This window comes from Hyla sarda, chromosome 13, assembly GCF_029499605.1.
Source record: "Hyla sarda isolate aHylSar1 chromosome 13, aHylSar1.hap1, whole genome shotgun sequence".
Classification (NCBI taxonomy): Eukaryota; Metazoa; Chordata; class Amphibia; order Anura; family Hylidae; genus Hyla; species Hyla sarda.
Window position 1 is genome coordinate 1,840,897 of NC_079201.1, and position 26,567 is coordinate 1,867,463.

Sequence of the window (26,567 nt, forward strand, 5' to 3'; positions counted from 1 at the left end):
ATAGGTCTGGGGGTCACTACTATTCATAGACCCATAGGTCTGGGGGTCACTACTATTCATAGACCCATAGGTCTGGGGGTCACTACTATTCATAGACCCATACGTCTGGGGGGTCACTACCATTTATAGACCCATAGGTCTTGGTGTCACTACCATTTATAGACCCATAGGTCTGGGGGTCACTACCATTTATAGACCCATAGGTCTTGGTGTCACTACTATTCATAGACCCATAGGACTGGGGGTCACTACCATTTATAGACCCATAGGTCTGGGGGTCACTACCATTTATAGACCCATAGGTCTGGGGGTCACTACCATTTATAGACCCATAGGTCTGGGGGTCACTACTATTCATAGACCCATAGGTCTGGGGGTCACTACCATTTATAGACCCATAGGACTGGGGGTCACTACCATTTATAGACCCATAGGACTGGGGTCACTACCATTTATAGACCCATAGGTCTGGGTGTCACTACCATTTATAGACCCATAGGTCTGGGGGTCACTACTATTTATAGACCCATAGGTCTGGGGGTCACTACCATTTATAGACCCATAGGTCTGGGGGTCACTACTATTCATAGACCCATAGGTCTGGGTGTCACTACTATTCATAGACCCATAGGTCTGGGGGTCACTACCATTTATAGACCCATAGGTCTGGGGGTCACTACTTTTCATAGACCCATAGGTCTGGGGGTCACTACTATTCATAGACCCATAGGTCTGGGGGTCACTACTATTCATAGACCCATAGGTCTGGGGGTCACTACTATTCATAGACCCATAGGTCTGGGGGTCACTACTATTCATAGACCCATAGGTCTGGGGGTCACTACTATTTATAGACCCATAGGTCTGGGGGTCACTACTATTCATAGACCCATACGTCTGGGGGGTCACTACCATTTATAGACCCATAGGTCTTGGTGTCACTACCATTTATAGACCCATAGGTCTGGGGGTCACTACCATTTATAGACCCATAGGTCTTGGTGTCACTACTATTCATAGACCCATAGGACTGGGGGTCACTACCATTTATAGACCCATAGGTCTGGGGGTCACTACCATTTATAGACCCATAGGTCTGGGTGTCACTACCATTTATAGACCCATAGGTCTGGGGGTCACTACTATTCATAGACCCATAGGTCTGGGGGTCACTACTATTTATAGACCCATAGGACTGGGGGTCACTACCATTTATAGACCCATAGGACTGGGGGTCACTACCATTTATAGACCCATAGGTCTGGGTGTCACTACCATTTATAGACCCATAGGTCTGGGGGTCACTACTATTTATAGACCCATAGGTCTGGGGGTCACTACCATTTATAGACCCATAGGTCTGGGGGTCACTACTATTCATAGACCCATAGGTCTGGGTGTCACTACTATTCATAGACCCATAGGTCTGGGGGTCACTACCATTTATAGACCCATAGGTCTGGGGGTCACTACTTTTCATAGACCCATAGGTCTGGGGGTCACTACTATTCATAGACCCATAGGTCTGGGGGTCACTACTATTCATAGACCCATAGGTCTGGGGGTCACTACTATTCATAGACCCATAGGTCTGGGGGTCACTACTATTTATAGACCCATAGGTCTGGGGGTCACTACCATTTATAGACCCATAGGTCTGGGGGTCACTACCATTTATAGACCCATAGGACTGGGGGTCACTACTATTCATAGACCCATAGGTCTGGGGGTCACTACTATTCATAGATCCATAGGTCTGGGGGTCACTACTATTTATAGACCCATAGGTCTGGGGGTCACTACCATTTATAGACCCATAGGACTGGGGGTCACTACTATTCATAGACCCATAGGTCTGGGGGGTCACTACTATTCATAGACCCATAGGTCTGGGGGTCACTACTATTCATAGACCCATAAATCTGGGGGTCACTACTATTCATAGACCCATAGGTCTGGGGGTCACTACTATTCATAGACCCATAGGACTGGGGGTCACTACCATTTATAGACCCATAGGTCTGGGGGTCACTACCATTTATAGACCCATAGGTCTGGGGGTCACTACCATTTATAGACCCATAGGACTGGGGGTCATTACCATTTATAGACCCATAGGTCTGGGGGTCACTACCATTTATAGACCCATAGGTCTGGGGGTCACTACCATTTATAGACCCATAGGTCTGGGGGTCACTACTATTCATAGACCCATAGGTCTGGGGGTCACTACCATTTATAGACCCATAGGTCTGGGGGTCACTACTATTCATAGATCCATAGGTCTGGGGGTCACTACTATTTATAGACCCATAGGTCTGGGGGTCACTACCATTTATAGACCCATAGGACTGGGGGTCACTACCATTTATAGACCCATAGGTCTGGGGGTCACTACCATTTATAGACCCATAGGTCTGGGGGTCACTACTATTCATAGACCCATACGTCTGGGGGGTCACTACCATTTATAGACCCATAGGTCTGGGGGTCACTACCATTTATAGACCCATAGGTCTGGGGGTCACTACCATTTATAGACCCATAGGTCTGGGGGTCACTACCATTTATGGACCCGTAGATCTGGGGGTCACTACCATTTATAGACCCATAGGTCTGGGGGTCACTACCATTTATAGACCCATAGGACTGGGGGTCACTACCATTTATAGACCCATAGGTCTGGGGGTCACTACTATTTATAGACCCATAGGTCTGGGGGTCACTACCATTTATAGACCCATAGGACTGGGGGTCATTACCATTTATAGACCCATAGGTCTGGGGGTCACTACTATTTATAGACCCATAGGTCTGGGGGTCACTACTATTCATAGACCCATAGGTCTGGGGGTCACTACCATTTATAGACCCATAGATCTGGGATAACCCCACCCATCTGACTCCATTACCACAGGACACAGAACAATATTGGGCCACTTGTAGAAATAACAGAATGGTGTACATGTGTACTGTATACTGACTGTGGGAGCCGTATCACACATGATTAGATACATCAGGAAGAATCACATAATCATCTTAGAGTTGTGCAGTTGCCCATAGCAACCAGATTGCTTCTTTCATTTTTAAAGAGGCCGATGAAAGAAATAATCTGATTGGTCGCTAAAGGCAACTGCGCCGCTCTTCCTCTGTGCAGACATTGTCACATATAGTAGGGTTAGATACACATCTCAGGAGAAAGTATCACCTAAGGCTTAGATACTGAAGCTCAGAAGATATTGTCACACATGATAGCATTAGATGTGCATTGTATCACATAAAACCGGTTTAGGAGTTCAGCAGACAGTATCACACCTGAGAGGATTAGATACAGCAGACAGTATTACACATGACTGGATTAGATACATCAGACAGCATCACACATGACTGGATTAGATACAGCAGACAGCAACACACAACTGGATTAGATACAGCAGACAGCATCACACATGACTGGATTAGATACAGCAGACAGCATCACACATGACTGGATTAGATCCATCAGACAGCATCACACATGACTGGATTAGATACAGCAGACAGCATCACACATGACTGGATTAGATACAGCAGACAGCATCACACATGACTGGATTAGACACATCAGACAGTATCACACATGACTGGATTAGATACAGCAGACAGGATCACACATGACTGGATTAGATACATCAGACAGCATCACACATGACTGGATTAGATACAGCAGACAGTATCACACATGACTGGATTAGATACAGCAGACAGCATCACACATGACTGGATTAGATACATCAGACAGGATCACACATGACTGGATTAGATCCAGCAGACAGTATCACACATGACTGGATTAGATCCAGCAGACAGTATCACACATGACTGGATTAGATCCAGCAGACAGTATCACACATGACTGGATAAGATACAGCAGACAGTATCACACATGACAGGATTAGATCCAGCAGACAGTATCACACATGACTGGATTAGATCCATCAGACAGTATCACACATGACTGGATTAGATACAGCAGACAGCATCACACATGACTGGATTAGATACATCAGACAGGATCACACATGACTGGATTAGATCCAGCAGACAGTATCACACATGACTGGATAAGATACAGCAGACAGTATCACACATGACTGGATTAGATACAGCAGACAGCATCACACATGACTGGATTAGATACATCAGACAGGATCACACATGACTGGATTAGATCCAGCAGACAGTATCACACATGACTGGATAAGATACAGCAGACAGTATCACACATGACAGGATTAGATCCAGCAGACAGTATCACACATGACTGGATTAGATCCATCAGACAGTATCACACATGACTGGATTAGATACAGCAGACAGTATCACATATGACTGGATTAGATACATCAGTCTATGTGCAGCACACATCCCTACCCCCCTCTGTATACACCGCTTCTGTCTATGTGGCAGCTGTGACCCCCTCCCCTGGACACATGACTGAATTAGATACATCAGACAGTATCACACATGACAGGATTAGATCCAGCAGACAGTATCACACATGACTGGATTAGATCCATCAGACAGTATCACACATGACTGGATTAGATACAGCAGACAGTATCACATATGACTGGATTAGATACATCAGTCTATGTGCAGCACACATCCCTACCCCCCTCTGTATACACCGCTCCTGTCTATGTGGCAGCTGTGACCCCCTCCCCTGGACACATGATTGGATTAGATACAGCAGACAGTATCACACATGACTGGATTAGATACATCAGTCTGTGTGCAGCACACATCCCTACCCCCTCTGTATACACCGCTCTTGTCTATGTGGCAGCTGTGAACCCCTCCCCTGGACACATGACTGGATTAGATACATCAGACAGTATCACACATGACTGGATTAGATACAGCAGACAGTATCACATATGACTGGATTAGATACATCAGTCTGTGTGCAGCACACATCCCTACCCCCTCTGTATACACCGCTCCTGTCTATGTGGCAGCTGTGACCCCCTCCCCTGGACACATGATTGGATTAGATACATCAGACAGTATCACACATGACTGGATTAGATACATCAGTCTGTGAGCAGCACACATCCCTACCCCCTCTGTATACACCGCTCCTGTTTATGTGGCAGCTGTGACCCCCTCCCCTGGACACATGACAGGATTAGATACAGCAGACAGTATCACATATGACTGGATTAGATACATCAGTCTGTGTGCAGCACACATCCCTACCCCCTCTGTATACACCGCTCTTGTCTATCTGGCAGCTGTGACCCCCCCTCCCCTGGACACATGACTGGATTAGATACATCAGACAGTATCACACATGACAGGATTAGATACAGAAGACAGTATCACACATGACTGGATTAGATACATCAGTCTGTGTGCAGCACACATCCCTACCCCCTCTGTATACACCGCTCCTGTTTATGTGGCAGCTGTGACCCCCTCCCCTGGACACATGACTGGATTAGATACAGCAGACAGTATCACACATGACAGGATTAGATACATCAGACAGTATCACACATGACTGGATTAGATACATCAGACAGTATCACACATGACTGGATTAGATACAGCAGACAGTATCACATATGACTGGATTAGATACATCAGTCTGTGTGCAGCACACATCCCTACCCCCCTCTGTATACACCGCTCCTGTCTATGTGGCAGCTGTGACCCCCTCCCCTGGACACATGACAGGATTAGATACAGCAGACAGTATCACACATGACTGGATTAGATACATCAGTCTGTGTGCAGCACACATCCCTACCCCCTCTGTATACACCGCTCTTGTCTATGTGGCAGCTGTGAACCCCTCCCCTGGACACATGACTGGATTAGATACATCAGACAGTATCACACATGACTGGATTAGATACAGCAGACAGTATCACATATGACTGGATTAGATACATCAGTCTGTGTGCAGCACACATCCCTACCCCCCTCTGTATACACCGCTCCTGTCTATGTGGCAGCTGTGACCCCCTCCCCTGGACACATGATTGGATTAGATACATCAGACAGTATCACATATGACTGGATTAGATACATCAGTCTGTGTGCAGCACACATCCCTACCCCCTCTGTATACACCGCTCCTGTCTATGTGGCAGCTGTGACCCCCCCTCCCCTGGACACATGATTGGATTAGATACATCAGACAGTATCACACATGACTGGATTAGATACATCAGTCTGTGTGCAGCACACATCCCTACCCCCTCTGTATACACCGCTCCTGTCTATGTGGCAGCTGTGACCCCCTCTCCTGGACACATGATTGGATTAGATACATCAGACAGTATCACATATGACTGGATTAGATACATCAGTCTGTGTGCAGCACACATCCCTACCCCCTCTGTATACACCGCTCCTGTCTATGTGGCAGCTGTGACCCCCTCCCCTGGACACATGATTGGATTAGATAAATCAGACAGTATCACATATGACTGGATTAGATACATCAGTCTATGTGCAGCACACATCCCTACCCCCTCTGTATACACCGCTCTTGTCTATGTGGCAGCTGTGACCCCCTCCCCTGGACACAGGACTGGATTAGATACATCAGACAGTATCACACATGACTGGATTAGATACATCAGACAGTATCACATATGACTGGATTAGATACATCAGTCTGTGTGCAGCACACATCCCTACCCCCTCTGTATACACCGCTCCTGTCTATGTGGCAGCTGTGACCCCCCCTCCCCTGGACACATGATTGGATTAGATACATCAGACAGTATCACACATGACTGGATTAGATACATCAGACAGTATCACATATGGCTGGATTAGATACATCAGTCTGTGTGCAGCACCCATCCCTACCCCCTCTGTATACACCGCTCCTGTCTATGTGGCAGCTGTGACCCCCTCCCCTGGACACAGGACTGGATTAGATACATCAGACAGTATCACACATGACTGGATTAGATACATCAGACAGTATCACACATGACTGGATTAGATACATCAGTCTGTGTGCAGCACACATCCCTACCCCCTCTGTATACACCGCTCCTGTCTATGTGGCAGCTGTGACCCCCTCCCCTGGACACATGATTGGATTAGATACATCAGACAGTATTACACATGACTGGATTAGATACATCAGTCTGTGTGCAGCACACATCCCTACCCCCTCTGTATACACCGCTCCTGTCTATGTGGCAGCTGTGACCCCCTCCCCTGGACACATGGGCCTCGGGTGGGGGAGGTCTAGTCGCCACCTCTGCACCATAAAATCCGTTCCCTCTGCCAGAAGCAAAAGAGCTAAATAAAGTTGTTTTAAAAAGGAATGGAGAGGGGGGGCTGTAGATTTCCATCCAATAGGAGGGCGGCCCCCGTGTGAGGCTTCACATTCCTTCTCCTCCTGCTGGAACTGGAGAAACTCTCAGAAACTTCCTGCACCCCTCCTCCTCCTGTGCTACGTGGTCCTGAGAGGAGTCCCTGTCAGAGGAGATCAGGACTGAGGAACATCCATCTGACCCCCGAGTACTCCATGTATCCGAGGACCAGGAATGATCTAGGAACCTTGTGGGACATCGCAGACCCTCAGGATCAGCTGTAAGTTCTTCACTGATGGTTGAGGGGTCTCCAAGAACCTGGGAGTGGTAACTCTTCTCATTGCGATTTGTCTCCATCATGATCCGGGGACTGGGCTGCACGCTGCTCCTCGTCTTCATCGTCTCTGTAACCGCTCAGTATGAACATTACAGCTTCAGGAGTTACCCCCGGGATGAGCTGATGCCCTTAGAGAGTGCCTACAAGTATGGCCTGGACCAGTACAGCAATGAGAACTGGCCGGAGACCGTCAACTACTTGGAGATAAGTCTCCGGTTATACCGGCTCCTGAGGGACAGCGAGGCCTTCTGTAACCTGAACTGCAGCACCGCACAGCTGAACACGGGCCCTCGGGCGGACAATCAGACGGAGCCCCTGGGCCGTTTCACTGACTTTGCTGAACTGAAGGTCTTTGGAGATGTTCTCATGAGGGCACAATGCCTCAAAAGATGCAAACAAGGTCTCCCTGCGTTTCGACAGTCACAGCCGAGCCGGGAGACCATGGAAGAGTTTAATTCCCGGGAGCCATATAAGTTTTTACAGTATGCCTACTTCAAGATGAACAATTTACCCAAAGCCATTGCTGCCGCCCACACCTTTCTCCTGCTGCACCCTGATGACGAGATGATGAAGAGGAATATGGCGTACTACAAGAGCATGCCAGACACCGAGGCCCACATCCAAGATCTGGAAACCAAGACCTACGAGAGTCTGTTCATCCGAGCCGTGAGGGCCTACAACGGGGAGAACTGGAGAACCTCCATCTCGGATATGGAGATGGCCCTACCGGACTTCTTCAAGACATTCCAAGAATGCATCGCAGCCTGCGAAGGCTCCCGGGAGGTCAAAGAATTCAAAGACTTTTATCAGTCGGTGGCCGACCACTACATTGAGGTCCTCCAGTGTAAGCTGAGCTGTGAGAACACCCTCACGCCAGTCATCGGGGGCTACGTGGTGAACAAGTTCGTGGCCACCATGTACCATTACCTGCAGTTCGCTTACTACAAACTCAATGACGTCCGGAACGCGGCGCCCTGCGTGGCCAGCTACCTGCTCTTTGACCCAGATGATGACGTCATGAAACAGAACATGGTTTACTACCAGTACCACATGGAGAAGTGGGGACTGTCCGAGGAGAACTTCAAGCCAAGGCCCGAGGCCGCTCTCTACTTCAACATCACCAGCAAGCAGAAGGAGCTCTACGAGTTTGCCCTGCAGAACATTGTCGATGACGATGAAGGTGACGTGGTGGAATATCTCGATGAACTTCTCTTTTGAGTTTTGCCTTTTTGGACTTTTTGTAACATCTTTCGGGTGTATTAGGTTTGATGCGGTGCTGTCATGGGAATAAAACGCCATAAAACTTAGTAAGTGGAGAAGGTGTTTGATTGTGGGTGAATGGGGGGGCGGGGGTCAGGGGTGAGAGCTGAGGGACTCAAGGACCTTCCCATCTACCATACTCAGATGTCGACCAAATGATGCCTATTTTGCCATTTGGTTGGTTGAAAATCTCCTGGTGCTGTGATGTCACTAGTCCCGGTGCTGTGATGTCAGTTGTCCAAGTGCTGCGATGTCACTAGTCCCGCTGCTGCGATGGCACTAGTCCCGGCGCTGCGATGTCACTAGTCCCGGCGCTGCGATGTCACTAGTCCCGCTGCTGCGATGGCACTAGTCCCGCTGCTGTGATGGCACTAGTCCCGCTGCTGTGATGGCACTAGTCCAGGTGCTGTGATGTCACTAATCCCGCTGCTGTGATGTCACTAGTCCCGCTACTGTGATGTCACTAGTCCCGCTGCTGTGATGTCACTAGTCCCGCTGCTGTGATGTCACTAGTCCCGCTGCTGTGATGTCACTAGTCCCGGTGCTGTGATGTCACTAATCCCGCTGCTGTGATGTCACTAGTCCCGCTGCTGTGATGTCACTAGTCCCGGTGCTGTGATGTCACTAGTCCCGGTGCTGTGATGTCACTAATCCCGGTGCTGTGATGTCACTAGTCCCGCTACTGTGATGTCACTAGTCCCGCTGCTGTGATGTCACTAGTCCCGCTGCTGTGATGTCACTAGTCCCGGTGCTGTGATGTCACTAATCCCGCTGCTGTGATGTCACTAGTCCCGCTGCTGTGATGTCACTAGTCCCGCTGCTGTGATGTCACTAGTCCCGGTGCTGTGATGTCACTAATCCCGCTGCTGTGATGTCACTAGTCCCGCTGCTGTGATGTCACTAGTCCCGGTGCTGTGATGTCACTAGTCCCGGTGCTGTGATGTCACTAATCCCGCTGCTGTGATGTCACTAGTCCCGCTACTGTGATGTCACTAGTCCCGCTGCTGTGATGTCACTAGTCCCGCTGCTGTGATGTCACTAGTCCCGCTGCTGTGATGTCACTAGTCCCGCTGCTGTGATGTCACTAGTCCCGCTGCTGTGATGTCACTAGTCCCGGTGCTGTGATGTCACTAGTCCCGCTACTGTGATGTCACTAATCCCGCTGCTGTGATGTCACTAGTCCCGCTGCTGTGATGTCACTAATCCCGCTGCTGTGATGTCACTAGTCCCGCTGCTGTGATGCCACTAGTCCCGCTGCTGTGATGTCACTAATCCCGCTGCTGTGATGTCACTAGTCCCGCTGCTGTGATGTCACTAGTCCCGCTGCTGTGATGTCACTAGTCTCGCTGCTGTGATGCCACTAGTCCCGCTGCTGTGATGTCACTAGTCCCGCTGCTGTGATGTCACTAGTCCCGGTGCTGTGATGTCACTAGTCCCGGTGCTGTGATGTCACTAATCCCGCTGCTGTGATGTCACTAGTCCCGCTGCTGTGATGGCACTAGTCCCGCTGCTGTGATGGCACTAGTCCCGGTGCTGTGATGTCACTAATCCCGCTGCTGTGATGGCACTAGTCCCGGTGCTGTGATGTCACTAATCCCGCTGCTGTGATGTCACTAGTCCCGCTGCTGTGATGTCACTAATCCCGCTGCTGTGATGGCACTAGTCCCGCTGCTGTGATGTCACTAATCCCGCTGCTGTGATGTCACTAATCATCCCGCTGCTGTGATGTCACTAGTCCCGCTGCTGTGATGTCACTAGTCCCGCTGCTGTGATGCCACTAGTCCCGCTGCTGTGATGTCACTAGTCCCGCTGCTGTGATGTCACTAGTCCCGCTGCTGTGATGTCACTAGTCCCGGTGCTGTGATGTCACTAGTCCCGGTGCTGTGATGTCACTAGTCCCGCTGCTGTGATGTCACTAGTCCCGCTGCTGTGATGGCACTAGTCCCGGTGCTGTGATGTCACTAATCCCGCTGCTGTGATGGCACTAGTCCCGGTGCTGTGATGTCACTAATCCCGCTGCTGTGATGTCACTAGTCCCGCTGCTGTGATGTCACTAATCCCGCTGCTGTGATGGCACTAGTCCCGCTGCTGTGATGTCACCAGTCCAGGTGCTGTGATGGCACTAGTCCTGGTTTTGGTTATCAGACTATACAAAAACCTGTAGTCCAGCAGCACTATCACTCCCAGCATGCATCACATCAGTGTTTCACAACCAGGGTGCTCCCAGTTCTTGCAAAACTTCAACTCCAAGCATGCCCGGACAGCCAAAGGCTGTCCAGGCATGCTGGGATATGTAGCTTTGCAGCAGCTGGAGGCCCGCAGTTGGGAATCAAAAGTTTTCACCCCCTCCCCATTTCATTATCCTATATAACACAATGAAAGTCCTTTGTGTACAGATCAGTGGGCACTAGACCCCTGGGGCCCCCTCCCCCCCATATACACAGCCCTGAGCAAATATGAGAGTGAGGGGTCCGTCACTTTAAGAAACCTATTGTCTTCAAGACTAAATTCCCATTGTCAGCAAAATTCCTTTATCCCGGCATCAATGGCGCCGGAGATCTGCAGAATCGTAGATATTCTGTATATTAACCCTATGATGGAAACCCACACCGAATCCAGGAACCCAGATTAATTGGATTTTATTAAAGACGGTCCATGACTGCCCTCTTCTGGCAAACGCATGTATTGTTAACCCTATGCGTGGTAGAAATAATACCGTACTGATAGAAAAATGCTGCTTCCTGCAAAGCATGCTGGGAGTTGTAGTTTCGCAACAGTTGGAGGCTACGGTTGGGAGGGTACGGCATACGATCAATAAAAAAAATTATATATATAATAAAGAGACCCAAATATTTAGACTTTATCTGATTTATTCTATAAAATTGTGAGAAAACGTCCTCTGCTGTACGTGTCAGGTACTGCAGCCCAGAAGGGGAGGTGATCCAGTGATACAGAAAAGGTGTATGTCCCCTTTAATTCTTAGATCACGGGCCCTTTGGTGTCATGTCAGGGCCCAAACCAAAGGGACGGTTCCCCATCAGGCAGTGGGCCGCTCCCATTAATTCTTATAGATATTTACATACATTTATGGGCAGGATTTCGCATTTGCGCAATTTTTCTGGTGGAATTTCAGTGTCTAATTTAAGAAATTACGTGCGAAACGGAGGGAGGAAAGATACACATCAATGAACTTTCCACATCCCGGGGCAGTGCTTACCAACCAGGGTGCCTCCAGCTGTTGCCGCTGGCAGTCTGGGCATGCTGGGAGTTTTAGTTCTGAAGGCATCCTGGTTGGAAAACATTTGATCTAGATAGTGGATTATACTTGTGCAAATATTACTAAATCATCAATGCAACAAATTTATCTACGTACATAAAGGCTGCGCGAAAAAAAATCATAAATAGGGCGCATGAGCGACTAAGCTGGAAAAACACTGAAAACACGTAAAAACAACTCCAAAACGTATCCTACAGAGGAAAGCTGGGTGATATCCAATATGGCCGCCATTACTGCTACCACAACAAAACACCTGCTTCATACTTGTTATTCAGGAGTCTGTGAAAGTTGGATGAATAACTTTGTGGGCGCTGTCATGGCGGCCATATTGGTTGTCACCCGATTCCTAAAAAGATAATTTTAATTATCTGGTAAAAGCATCTTCATCGATAAGTAAAATAAAGACATTTCTATAGGTTTCCAGTGTCCTATAAAGAAATGTGTTTGGTGACGGCTTTGATCTATTACTCATGTCTGCTCTGCCCGGCTTAGATACATGAGATTCTGCACAGCTTAGATACATGAGACATTCACTACTACTGCCCCAATAGTGTCCCACCCTATCACAATACCACCACACACTGCACATATAATACTGTCGTACAGCAAATGACAGCCGTAATAGCGTTATGAGGCAGATTTATCAAAAGTATCCCTGTTGCCCATAGCAACCAATCACAGCGCAGCTTTCACTTTACCAGAACAGCTCACGAAATGACAGCTGAGCTCTGATTGGTTCTTATAATGAACAATTACAGAAAAACTGTCCTTGTTGCCAATAGCAACCAATCACAGCTCAGTTTTCACTTTACCAATACGATTCACGAAATGAAAGCTGAGCTCTGATTGGTTCCTATAATCAACTATTACAAAAAAAAAAACTCTGTTGCCCATAGCAACCAATCACAGCACAGCTTTTGCTTTACCAGAGCGTTCACAAATGGAAATCTGAGCTCTGATTGGTTCCTGTAATCAACAATAAAGGAAACGCGTCTATGTTGCCCATAGCAACCAATGACAATGTAGCTTTCGCTTTACCAGAACGATTGACAAAATGAAAGCTAAGCTCTGATTGGTTTCTATAATCAACTATAACAGAAAAACCTCTATGTTGCCCATAGCAACCAATCACAGCTCAGCTTTCACTTTATCAATACGGTTCATTTAATGAAAGCTGAGCTCTGATTGGTTCCTATAATCAACTATTACAAGAAAAAAAAACACTCTGTTGCGCATAGCAACCAATCGCAGCGCAGCTTTCGGTTTAACAGAGCAGTTCACAAATTGAAAGCTGAGCTATGATTGGTTCCTGTAATCAACAATAAAGAAAACACGTCTGTTGCCCATAGCAACCAATGACAATGCAGCTTTCGCTTTACCAGAATGATTGACAAAATGAAAACTAAGCTCCGATTGGTTTCTATAATCAACTATGACAGAACAAAAACCTCTATGTTGCCCATAGCAACCAATCACAGCTCAGCTTTCACTTTATCAATACAGTTCACGAAATGAAAGCTGAGCTCTGATTGGTCCCTATAATTAACTATTACAAAAGAAAAACCTGTTGCCCATAGCAACCAATTGCAGCGCAGCTTTTGCTTTACCAGAGCGTTCACAAATTGAAAGCTGAGCTATGATTGGTTCCTGTAATCAACAATAAAGAAAACGCCTCTATGTTGCCCATAGCAACCAATGACAATGTAGCTTTCGCTTTACCAGAACGATTGACAAAATGAAAGCTAAGCTCCGATTGGTTTCTATAATCAACTATGACAGAAAAAAACCCTCTATGTTGCCCATAGCAACCAATCACAGCTCAGCTTTCACTTTACCAGTATAAGAAAAGAAATGAAAGTAGTTGCTATGGGCAACATGGTTGGTTTCTATTTCAGACAAGGCTCATATTTTCCTTCATGATATGAAGGCGATAGGTTTCCAAACTGTGGACCTCCAGCTGCTGCAAAACTACAACTCCCAGCATGCCCGGACATCCTTAGGCCAGTGGTTTCCAAACTTTGGACCTCCAGCTGCTGCAAAACTACAACTCCCAGCATGCCCGGACATCCTAAGGCCAGTGGTTTCTAAACTTTGGACCTCCAGCTGCTCCAAAACTACAACTCCCAGCATGCCCGGACATCCTTAGGCCAGTGGTTTCCAAACATTGGACCTCCAGCTTCTGCAAAACTACAACTCCCAGCATGCCCGGACAGCCAACGGCTGTCCGGGCATGCTGGGAGTTGTAGTTTTGCAGCAGCTGGAGGTCCACAGTTTGGAGACCACTGGTTTAGGTCATAGGTCATAAGCCATTGTGATAGCTGAGCCATGTGGAACGTGTACTAGACACTTTTTGTAAAGATTTTGGCTTCGTCATCGCCTCTCGGCCCCCGTGATTCTCACCCAGCTACCTTTCCCATGTAACTTATCCCAAACATAGATGGCGGCGTGCAGGGGCTCTGAGAAGGTGGCGCGGAAAGTGTACAGGTGCCGCATGTGGTCACAGAGCTCATAAAAGGACAACCGGCCCCCCTCATAGTCCAGAGATACCCTCAGCCTATTACAGGACACGGCGTGGGGCAGGTGGGTGTACGCATCATCATGGATGACTAAGTATCCGGGGTACTTGTTACTATCACAGGGCAATGAGATGGGGCTATTACACCGGTGGAGGCACCAGGACTTCTTACTGCCCCCTACGATGGAGGAGTGCTCCCGCTTGTCTACACCGGGGTAACACACCCCGATCCTCCAGTCGCCCGTGTCACTGGTCTCCACTTCCCAATAGTACTGCCCCGAGGACACGCTCTCATGACTCAACACCTGGTTACAGTGAAATCTCTCCGGGGTCTCCGGGTAGTTCTGGGCCGTAAGTGACCACGATGCTGTTTTGCCACCTTCGTCCACAGACACATTTTGACCGGCAGTGTCCAAATTCAAAGACAAGTCAATGGGTTCCTCAAAGTAAACTCCATTCCTGATCCCGGTAATGATGTCCGATAGCGTCTTCAGCTTTTCGGAGATTGGACCCACATCCAGGTCTCTTACACCGTGGAGGTCTTTAATCTCCTCCTCTCTGCCCAACTCTTCTCCGTCTTTGATGTCACAAAAGTCGTCCCTGTTCGATTCCTGTTCCTTTAAGACGTAGAGCGGGTCGTCCATGTTGTGTAGATCCTGGATATAACATGTTTTTCTGGAGAGTTGTTCTTTATTTATTTCCATCGTCTGGATCAGTTTGGTAACCGGTAGAGAATGTTCCGTCTCCTGCTTTTTGATCTCGTGAAGGATGTTCTTCTCCAGATCTTCCAGGTCTTTTCTAATGTCCGTGAAGAAGGTAATGACGGTCTCCACCGGCTGCAATGCTTTCTTCTGTATTTCCGCCCTGGACATCTGCAGAGTCTGGAGTCTTTCTTCTGTGTCCTTTCTCCTCAACGTCAGCTCCTTCTGAATATTTCTTAGTTTCTCCTTCTTCCTCTCCAAGGCGTCTTCCAGCGGTTCTACTAAGTGAGTTCCATGATCTCCAACTATAAAACAGGAGGGACAGATACAAGTCGAATCGGTTTTGCAGAAATAATCCAAGGTCTTGTTGTGGGTGGAACATCGTCTGTCATCCAGAGACATGGCGGCTGGTAATAAGGTGTGTTTGACTTTCTGGTTGTGTCGCCTCATGTGGTTATCGCACATGGAGAGTTCACACTGTAGACAGGACAGTCTCGCAGGGACAGGTAGGTCACAGTAAGTGCAGAAGATCCCCACGGCTCCTTGCTCCTGCTGGGAGTATGAACAAACAGTCGCGATGCTCTTCAGTGTGGGGTTCCTTATAAACTTAGGTTTTCTCTGGAAAGGTTTCCGACATTCTGGGCATTCGTATTCCTCCCTCGGACTGTCAAAGGCTTTGGTGATACAGTCCTGGCAGAAGTTGTGTCCACATGGTAGTGTCATGGGCTCCTTGTAGATCTCCATGCAGATACTGCAGGATAACGCAGCTCTCAGATCAAAACCCTCCATGGCTGAAACCAGGAAACGGACTAAGAAAAGGTCTCGAAGGAATCCAGCATTACTAGTTCTGAAAGTGAGCGAAAATATGTCAGCAATTTATATCGATAACCATTTACCGAAACGCCATGAAACAAAGCAGAAGCTCAAAAACATCGGACGATCCATTCTGAAAGTTTCTTCACATTTTGTTGTTTCCCTCCATCATTTTGCACTCAGTACCTCAGAAGGATAAAATATAACAGAATCTAAGAAATGTTTTTAAATGTATTAAAAATTTACTTGAGATTTAGCTCAGGCTCCTCCTATTTCTCCACCTGGATCTGAGACACCTGGGGTAAATTCAGCTGATCGGACAGGATTCTGGAAAACAAAGCCCTGTGTGTATAAGGTCTCACAGCTGACAATGTATATAAGAGCAAACACCAAGCCATGAGGGGGAAAGAACTGCCTGTAGAGCTCAAAGACAGGATTGTGTAGAGGCACAGATCTGGAGAAGAGGACAAAAAAATTCTGCTGCACTGAAAGTTCCCAAGAGCTCAGTGGTCTCTCACTGGCTATAATTTTTACACGAACAGGAACAACCAGGACTCTTCCTAGAGCTGCTGTCCACCAAACTAAGTAATCAGGGGAGAAGGGCCTTGGTAAGAGAGGAGACCAAGAACTCAATGGTCACTATGGCCAAGCTCTGAAGATATTGTGCTCAGCATCATGTCTGGAGGAAACCAAGTACTGCCCATCACCTGCCCAATACCATCCTACAGTGATCATGGTGGGTGCAGCATCATGTCAGAAGGAAACCAGATACTGCCCATCACCTGCCCAATACCATCCCTACAGTGATCATGGTGGGGGCAGCATCATGTCTGGGGGAAACCAGGCACTGCCCATCACCTGCCCAATACCATCCCTACAATGATCATGTGGGGGCAGCATCATGTCTGGGGGAAACCAGGTACTGCCCATCACCTGCCCAATACCATCCCTACAGTGATCATGGTGGGGGCAGCATCATGTCTGGGGGAAAACAGGCACTGGCAATCACCTGCCCAATACCATCCCTACAGTGATCATGGTGGGGGCAGCATCATGTCTGGGGGAAACCAGGCACTGCCCATCACCTGCCCAATACCATCCCTACAGTGATCATGGTGGGGGCATCATGTCTGGAGGAAACCAGACACTGCCCATCACCTGCCCAATACCATCCCTACAGTGATCATGGTGGGGGCAGCATCATGTCTGGAGGAAACCAGGTACTGCCCATCACCTGCCCAATACCATCCCTACAATGATCATGGTGGGTGTTACGCCGAGCGCTCCGGGTCCCCGCTCCTCCCCGGAGCGCTCGCTTCACTCTCCCCGCGGCAGCGCTCCGGTCACGTCCTCTGACCCGGGGCGCTGCGATTCCGCTGCCAGCCGGGATGCGATTCGCGATGCGGGTAGCGCCCGCTCGCGATGCGCACCCCGGCTCCCCTACCTGACTCGCTCTCCGTCTGTTCTGTCCCGGCGCGCGCGGCCCCGCTCCCTAGGGCGCGCGCGCGCCGGGTCTCTGCGATTTAAAGGGCCACTGCGCCGCTGATTGGCGCAGTGGTTCCAATTAGTGTTTACACCTGTGCACTTCCCTATATCACCTCACTTCCCCTTCACTCCCTCGCCGGATCTTGTTGCCTTAGTGCCAGTGAAAGCGTTCCTTGTGTGTTCCTTGCCTGTGTTTCCAGACCTTCTGCCGTTGCCCCTGACTACGATCCTTGCTGCCTGCCCCGACCTTCTGCTACGTCCGACCTTGCTTTTGCCTACTCCCTTGTACCGCGCCTATCTTCAGCAGCCAGAGAGGTGAGCCGTTGCTAGTGGATACGACCTGGTCACTACCGCCGCAGCAAGACCATCCCGCTTTGCGGCGGGCTCTGGTGAAAACCAGTAGTGGCTTAGAACCGGTCCACTAGCACGGTCCACGCCAATCCCTCTCTGGCACAGAGGATCCACTACCTGCCAGCCGGCATCGTGACAGTAGATCCGGCCATGGATCCCGCTGAAGTTCCTCTGCCAGTTGTCGCTGACCTCACCACGGTGGTCGCCCAGCAGTCACAACAGATAGCGCAACAAGGCCAACAGCTGTCTCAACTGACCGTTATGCTACAACAGTTACTACCACAGCTTCAGCAGTCATCTCCTCCGCCAGCTCCTGCACCTCCTCCGCAGCGAGTGGCCGCTCCTGGGATACGCTTATCCTTGCCGGATAAATTTGATGGGGACTCTAAGTTTTGCCGTGGCTTTCTTTCCCAATGTTCTCTGCATCTGGAGATGATGTCGGACCTGTTTCCCACTGAAAGGTCTAAGGTGGCTTTCGTAGTCAGCCTTCTGTCTGGAAAAGCCCTGTCATGGGCCACACCGCTCTGGGACCGCAATGACCCCGTCACTGCCTCTGTACACTCCTTCTTCTCGGAAATCCGAAGTGTCTTTGAGGAACCTGCCCGAGCCTCTTCTGCTGAGACTGCCCTGTTGAACCTGGTCCAGGGTAATTCTTCCGTTGGCGAGTATGCCGTACAATTCCGTACTCTTGCTTCAGAATTGTCCTGGAATAATGAGGCCCTCTGCGCGACCTTCAAAAAAGGCCTATCCAGCAACATTAAAGATGTTCTGGCCGCACGAGAAATTCCTGCTAATCTACATGAACTTATTCACCTAGCCACTCGCATTGACATGCGTTTTTCCGAAAGGCGTCAGGAACTCCGCCAAGATATGGACTCTGTTCGCACGAGGCGTTTCTTCTCCTCGGCTCCTCTCTCCTCTGGTCCCCTGCAATCTGTTCCTGTGCCTCCCGCCGTGGAGGCTATGCAGGTCGACCGGTCTCGCCTGACACCTCAAGAGAGGACACGACGCCGTATGGAGAACCTCTGCCTGTACTGTGCTAGTACCGAACACTTCCTGAGAGATTGTCCTATCCGTCCTCCCCGCCTGGAAAGACGTACGCTGACTCCGCACAAAGGTGAGACAGTCCTTGATGTCTACTCAGCTTCTCCACGTCTTACTGTGCCTGTGCGGATGTCTGCCTCTGCCTTCTCCTTCTCTACAGTGGCCTTCTTGGACTCTGGATCTGCAGGAAATTTTATTTTGGCCTCTCTCGTCAACAGGTTCAACATCCCGGTGACCAGTCTCGCCAGACCCCTCTACATCAATTGTATAAATAATGAAAGATTGGACTGTACCATACGTTTCCGCACGGAGCCCCTTCTTATGAGCATCGGATCTCATCATGAGAGGATTGAACTTTTGGTCCTCCCCAATTGCACCTCGGAAATTCTCCTTGGACTTCCCTGGCTTCAACTTCATTCCCCTACCCTGGATTGGTCCACTGGGGAGATCAAGAGTTGGGGGTCCTCTTGTTCCAAGAACTGTCTAAAACCGGTTCCCAGTAACCCTTGCCGTAACTCTGTGGTTCCTCCAGTAACCGGTCTCCCTAAGGCCTATATGGACTTCGCGGATGTTTTCTGCAAAAAACAAGCTGAGACTCTACCTCCTCACAGGCCTTATGATTGCCCTATCGACCTCCTCCCGGGCACTACTCCACCCCGGGGCAGAATTTATCCTCTCTCTGCCCCAGAGACTCTTGCCATGTCCGAATACGTCCAGGAGAATCTAAAAAAGGGCTTTATCCGTAAATCCTCCTCTCCTGCCGGAGCCGGATTTTTCTTTGTGTCCAAAAAGGATGGCTCCCTACGTCCTTGCATTGACTACCGCGGTCTTAATAAAATCACGGTTAAGAACCGCTACCCCTTACCCCTCATCTCTGAACTCTTTGATCGCCTCCAAGGTGCCCACATCTTCACTAAATTGGACTTAAGAGGCGCCTATAACCTCATCCGCATCAGAGAGGGGGACGAGTGGAAAACGGCATTTAACACCAGAGATGGACACTTTGAGTATCTGGTCATGCCCTTTGGACTGTGCAACGCCCCTGCCGTCTTCCAAGACTTTGTCAATGAAATTTTTCGTGATCTGTTATACTCCTGTGTTGTTGTATATCTGGACGATATCCTAATTTTTTCTGCCAATCTAGAAGAACACCGCCAGCATGTCCGTATGGTTCTTCAGAGACTTCGTGACAACCAACTCTATGCCAAAATTGAGAAATGTCTGTTTGAATGCCAATCTCTTCCTTTTCTAGGATATTTGGTCTCTGGCCAGGGACTACAGATGGATCCAGACAAACTCTCTGCCGTCTTAGATTGGCCACGCCCCTCCGGACTCCGTGCTATCCAACGCTTTTTGGGGTTCGCCAATTATTACAGGCAATTTATTCCACATTTTTCTACCATTGTGGCTCCTATCGTGGCTTTAACCAAAAAAAATGCTGATCCCAAGTCCTGGCCTCCTCAAGCAGAAGACGCCTTTAAACGACTCAAGTCTGCCTTTTCTTCGGCTCCCGTCCTCTCCAGACCTGACCCTTCCAAACCCTTCCTATTGGAGGTTGATGCCTCCTCAGTGGGAGCTGGAGCTGTTCTTCTACAAAAAAATTCTTCCGGGCATGCTGTCACTTGTGGTTTTTTCTCTAGGACCTTCTCTCCAGCGGAGAGGAACTACTCCATCGGGGATCGAGAGCTTCTAGCCATTAAATTAGCACTTGAGGAATGGAGGCATCTGCTGGAGGGATCAAGTTCTCCTGTTATTATCTACACCGACCACAAGAACCTCTCCTACCTCCAGTCTGCCCAACGGCTGAATCCTCGCCAGGCCCGGTGGTCTCTGTTCTTTGCCCGATTTAATTTTGAGATTCACTTTCGTCCTGCCGATAAGAACATTAGGGCCGATGCTCTCTCTCGTTCCTCGGATGCCTCAGAAGTTGAACTCTCTCCGCAACACATCATTCCACCTGACTGCCTGATCTCCACTTCTCCTGCCTCCATCAGGCAGACTCCTCCAGGAAAGACCTTTGTTTCTCCTCGCCAACGCCTCGGAATCCTCAAATGGGGTCACTCCTCCCATCTCGCAGGTCATGCGGGTATCAAGAAATCTGTGCAACTCATCTCCCGCTTCTATTGGTGGCCGACTCTGGAGACGGATGTTGTGGACTTTGTGCGAGCCTGCACTATCTGTGCCCGGGATAAGACTCCTCGCCAGAAGCCCGCTGGTTTTCTTCATCCTCTGCCTGTCCCCGAACAGCCTTGGTCTCTGATTGGTATGGATTTTATTACTGATTTACCCCCTTCCCGTGGCAACACTGTTATTTGGGTGGTCGTTGATCGATTCTCCAAAATGGCACATTTCATCCCTCTTCCTGGTCTTCCTTCTGCGCCTCAGTTGGCTAAACAATTTTTTGTACACATTTTTCGTCTTCACGGATTGCCTACGCAGATTGTCTCGGATAGAGGCGTCCAATTCGTGTCTAAATTCTGGAGGGCTCTCTGTAAACAACTCAAGATTAAATTAAATTTTTCTTCTGCATATCATCCCCAGTCCAATGGACAAGTAGAAAGGATTAACCAGATCTTGGGTGATTATTTGCGACATTTTGTTTCCTCCCGCCAGGATGACTGGGCAGATCTCCTCCCATGGGCCGAATTCTCGTATAACTTCAGGGTCTCTGAGTCTTCCTCCAAATCCCCATTTTTCGTGGTGTACGGCCGTCACCCTCTTCCCCCCCTCCCTACTCCCTTGCCCTCTGGTCTGCCCGCTGTGGATGAAATTTCTCGTGACCTTTCCATCATATGGAGAGAGACCCAAAATTCTCTCTTACAGGCTTCATCACGCATGAAGAAGTTCGCGGATAAGAAAAGAAGAGCTCCCCCCGTTTTTTCCCCTGGAGACAAGGTATGGCTCTCCGCTAAATATGTCCGCTTCCGTGTCCCTAGCTACAAGTTGGGACCACGCTATCTTGGTCCTTTCAAAATTTTGTGTCAAATTAATCCTGTCTCTTATAAACTTCTTCTTCCTCCCTCTCTTCGTATCCCTAATGCCTTTCACGTCTCTCTTCTCAAACCACTCATCCTCAACCGTTTTTCTCCCAAGTCTGTTCCTCCCACTCCTGTTTCCGGCTCCTCGGACATCTTCTCGGTCAAAGAAATTTTAGCTGCCAAAAAGGTCAGAGGGAGAAATTTTTTTTTTAGTGGACTGGGAGGGTTGTGGTCCTGAAGAGAGATCCTGGGAACCTGAGGACAACATCCTAGACAAAAGTCTGCTCCTCAGGTTCTCAGGCTCTAAGAAGAGGGGGAGACCCAAGGGGGGGGGTACTGTTACGCCGAGCGCTCCGGGTCCCCGCTCCTCCCCGGAGCGCTCGCTTCACTCTCCCCGCGGCAGCGCTCCGGTCACGTCCTCTGACCCGGGGCGCTGCGATTCCGCTGCCAGCCGGGATGCGATTCGCGATGCGGGTAGCGCCCGCTCGCGATGCGCACCCCGGCTCCCCTACCTGACTCGCTCTCCGTCTGTTCTGTCCCGGCGCGCGCGGCCCCGCTCCCTAGGGCGCGCGCGCGCCGGGTCTCTGCGATTTAAAGGGCCACTGCGCCGCTGATTGGCGCAGTGGTTCCAATTAGTGTTTACACCTGTGCACTTCCCTATATCACCTCACTTCCCCTTCACTCCCTTGCCGGATCTTGTTGCCTTAGTGCCAGTGAAAGCGTTCCTTGTGTGTTCCTTGCCTGTGTTTCCAGACCTTCTGCCGTTGCCCCTGACTACGATCCTTGCTGCCTGCCCCGACCTTCTGCTACGTCCGACCTTGCTTTTGCCTACTCCCTTGTACCGCGCCTATCTTCAGCAGCCAGAGAGGTGAGCCGTTGCTAGTGGATACGACCTGGTCACTACCGCCGCAGCAAGACCATCCCGCTTTGCGGCGGGCTCTGGTGAAAACCAGTAGTGGCTTAGAACCGGTCCACTAGCACGGTCCACGCCAATCCCTCTCTGGCACAGAGGATCCACTACCTGCCAGCCGGCATCGTGACAGTGGGGGCAGCATAAATGTATAGAGGAAACCAGGCACTGCCCATCACCTGCCCAATACCATCCCTACAGTGATCATGGTGGGGGCAGCAACATGTCTGGAGGAAACCAGGCACTGCCCATCACCTGCCCAATACCATCCCTACAGTGATCATGGTGGGGGCAGCATCTTGTCTGGAGTAAACCAGGTACAGCACATCACCTGCCCAATACCATCCCTACAGTGATCATGGTGGGGGCATCATGTAATGGGGAAACCAGGCACTGACCATAACCTGCCCAATACCATCCCTACAGTGATCATGGTGGGGCAGCATCAAGTCTGGAGGAGACCAGGTACTGCCCATCACATGCCCAATACCATCCCTACAGTGATCATGGTGGGGGCAGCATCATATCTGGAGGAAACCAGGCACTGCCCATCACCAGCCCAATACCATCCCTACAGTGATCATGGTGGGGGCAGCATCATGTCTGGGGGAAAATAGGCACTGCCCATCACCTGTCCAATACCATCCCTACAGTGATCATGGTGGGGGCAGCATCATGTCTGGAGGAAACCAGGCACTGCCCATTACCTGCCCAATACCATCCCTACAGTGATCATGGTGGGGGCAGCATCATGTCTGGAGGAAACCAGGCACTGCCCATCACCTGCCCAATACCATCCCTACAGTGATCATGGTGGGGGCAGCATCATGTCTGGGGGAAACCAGGCACTGCCCATCACCTGTCCAATACCATTCCTACAGTGATCATGGTGGGGGCAGCATCATGTCTGGAGGAAACCAGGCACTGCCCATCACCTGCCCAATACCATCCCTACAGTGATAATGGTGGGGGCAGCATCATGTCTGGGGGAAACCAGGCACTGCCCATCACCTGTCCAATACCATTCCTACAGTGATCATGGTGGGGGCAGCATCATGTCTGGAGGAAACCAGGCACTGCCCATCACCTGCCCAATACCATCCCTACAGTGATCATGGTGGGGGCAGCATCATGTCTGGAGGAAACCAGGTACTGCCCATCACCTGCCCAATACCATCCCTACAGTGATCATGGTGGGGGCAGCATCATGTCTGGGGGAAACAGGCACTGCCCATCACCTGCCCAATACCATCCCTACATTGATCATGGTGGGGGCAGCATCATGTCTGGAGAAAACCAGGCACTGCCCATCACCTACCCAATACCATCCCTACAGTGATCATGGTGGGGGCAGCATCATGTCCAGAGGAAACCAGGCACTGCCCATCACCTGCCCAATACCATCCCTACAGTGATAATGGTGGGGGCAGCATCATGTCTGGAGTAAACCAGGTACAGCCCATCACCTGCCCAATACCATCCCTACAGTGAAGTATGGCGGGAGGCTGGTCAGGGTTGAGGACAAGCTGAATGGAGCAAAGTACAGAGATTTTCCTAATGAAAACCTGATCCAGAGCTCTTGACCTCTGACTGGGCTGAAGATTCTCTTTCCAACATGACAATGACCCCAAGCACACAACCAGCACAGAAGCAGCTGAGGGACAACTCTGGATGGAACAACTCTGGAGACCTGAACATGGCTTCATGGCTGAAATGAAAGGGTATGAATACTAATATATAATATGTACCTGCAAGATTGTAGTTTTTCCTTTTCAATAAATCTGTAACATCCCGTGATCACTTTCGCATTATGGGGGATTGAGGGCAGAATGATGGGGAACACAAGGAACAACAGAACAAAATGTGACTGAAGTGACCTCCAGTGTCCTCCTAATATGACAGGAGGTACCATAGAGTTGTGCCAAGTCACAGCTGCTTTATTCAGCATGAGGAGAAGGCTCAGTGATAATAGCTTCTTGACAGGTAGTTCGATCTGGAAATTTTGAGGGGGTTGACCATCAGTCGTAGCTAGTCTTTTCTTCTCCTGCAGCAAACATTCCATAGGATGTTATAGAACGTCTAAAAAGGGCCACCATAGTAATAATCTGCTGCCTAAATCTTTTGATAAGAAATTTCCAGAATTTTGGGGTTTGATTCAATAAAATTTGCTGAAGAATTGTCACCTGGACACAGGCTGAGGTAGAACAGCTCAGTATTAATGTTTGCCCCTTGATTCTGAACAAGTATAACAACATCTGTCATCGGGGGTGAGTTAAAAGGTCATCATACTCATTAGATGGACCCCAGGTTTGGTGGACTTTAATGTGAATGGCCAGCTCTTCTAAATATCCTTGCCTAGATGGAATGGTTTGTTGCCACCCCCTCCGTAAACCAGCATGTCCCCATGTCTCCCCTAGCTACCTCCCTGTTGGCAGCTGGTGGCAGAGAACATGCACCAGAAGAAGGCCCCAATCCAATATCTCCTTCTAATATCATGGACTAAACTGTGTTTAGACTTCACTGGACACAGAAAAAAGGATGGAGCAATGAGCATACCCTCCGCCACTGTGCAGCCGGAAGCCCCCCCCGCCCACGACATCGCGACTAGTACGCCGATCCAGTTATTAAAAATAACCACTCACATGAAGTTGCCGATGTTTTCGGGTATTTTATTTCTCAAAGGAAAAATTAATGGTGAGGAAAAGCGCAAAAACATAACCATTTGTCTATCAGCGCCCCAAATGGTAGCAGAAAAACATGTAAGGAATTAGGGTCAACCTCTTTACAGACTACAGTCTCCAATATTAATGGGCACTGGTGGTCATCTAAGATGAGGGGCCAACTTCATCAGAGTCTGGGAGAACCATAGCTTTTACCAGCAGCCGGTTACGGGGATTCCTTGAAGGTTTGGGCTCAGTGTCCCCAATAACTCTTCTTCTCTGTATCCATTCACTTTCTTATAATAAAGTATACACATAAAATGACCTACAGCTGGTGAAAAGACCACCCTGGGGGGCTACACCTGCCAGAACCACCACGAGTCCCTGCATGTTATATCTGTAGAAAATGTGTAACATCAAGGAACTTACAAGTCGTCCAACAAATCCAGATTCACTGGTGTTCCTGCACCTTCCCCCGATTCACCTTCTAGACAGCACCTCTTCTTATAACCTATGGACATATTAATGGTCCCCTTACTCCTAAAATGTCCCATTCATAACCAAACCCATCGAAAAGAATCTTACTTTCTACAGTGGGGCAAAAAAGTATTTAGTCAGCCCCCAATTGTACCCGTTCTCCCCCTTATAAAGATGAGGCTGTAATTATCATCATAGGTTATAACCTCAACTATGAGACAGAATGAGAAAAAAATCCATAAAATCCCATTGTCTGATTTTTAAATAATTTATTTGCAAATTATGGTGGAAAATAAGTATTTGGTCACCTACAAATAAGTAAGATTTCTGGCTCTCACAGACCTGTAACTTCTTCGTTAATAGTCTCCTCTGTTCTCCACTCGTTACCTGTATTAATGGCTCCTGTCTGAACTTGTTATCAGTATAAAAGACAT

General features: G+C 49.2%; 3 protein-coding genes across 3 annotated transcripts; 1 reads left to right on the plus strand and 2 right to left on the minus strand.

Annotated features, from left to right (window-relative positions):
• Positions 1 to 1,835: 1,835 nt before the first annotated feature.
• Positions 1,836 to 2,468, minus strand: LOC130297650 (uncharacterized). The gene has a single exon (XM_056550361.1). It carries the CDS (start codon positions 2,466 to 2,468, stop codon positions 1,836 to 1,838), a length of 633 nt encoding a protein of 210 aa, XP_056406336.1.
• A 4,975-nt stretch (positions 2,469 to 7,443) lies between these two features.
• CRTAP (cartilage associated protein) lies at positions 7,444 to 8,969 on the plus strand. Its single transcript, XM_056550340.1, has one exon. It carries the CDS (start codon positions 7,684 to 7,686, stop codon positions 8,878 to 8,880), a length of 1,197 nt encoding a protein of 398 aa, XP_056406315.1. The 5' UTR covers positions 7,444 to 7,683; the 3' UTR covers positions 8,881 to 8,969.
• Positions 8,970 to 14,569: 5,600 nt separating this feature from the next.
• LOC130297651 (E3 ubiquitin-protein ligase TRIM39-like) lies at positions 14,570 to 16,204 on the minus strand. The gene has a single exon (XM_056550362.1). It carries the CDS (start codon positions 16,202 to 16,204, stop codon positions 14,570 to 14,572), a length of 1,635 nt encoding a protein of 544 aa, XP_056406337.1.
• Between the last annotated feature and the right edge of the window lie 10,363 nt (positions 16,205 to 26,567).

Coding starts and splice junctions, on each gene's coding strand:
- LOC130297650 (XM_056550361.1), bottom strand. CDS start 2,468: ATGGTAGTGACCCCCCAGACGTATGGGTCTATGAATAGTAGTGACCCC.
- CRTAP (XM_056550340.1), top strand. CDS start 7,684: ATGATCCGGGGACTGGGCTGCACGCTGCTCCTCGTCTTCATCGTCTCT.
- LOC130297651 (XM_056550362.1), bottom strand. CDS start 16,204: ATGGAGGGTTTTGATCTGAGAGCTGCGTTATCCTGCAGTATCTGCATG.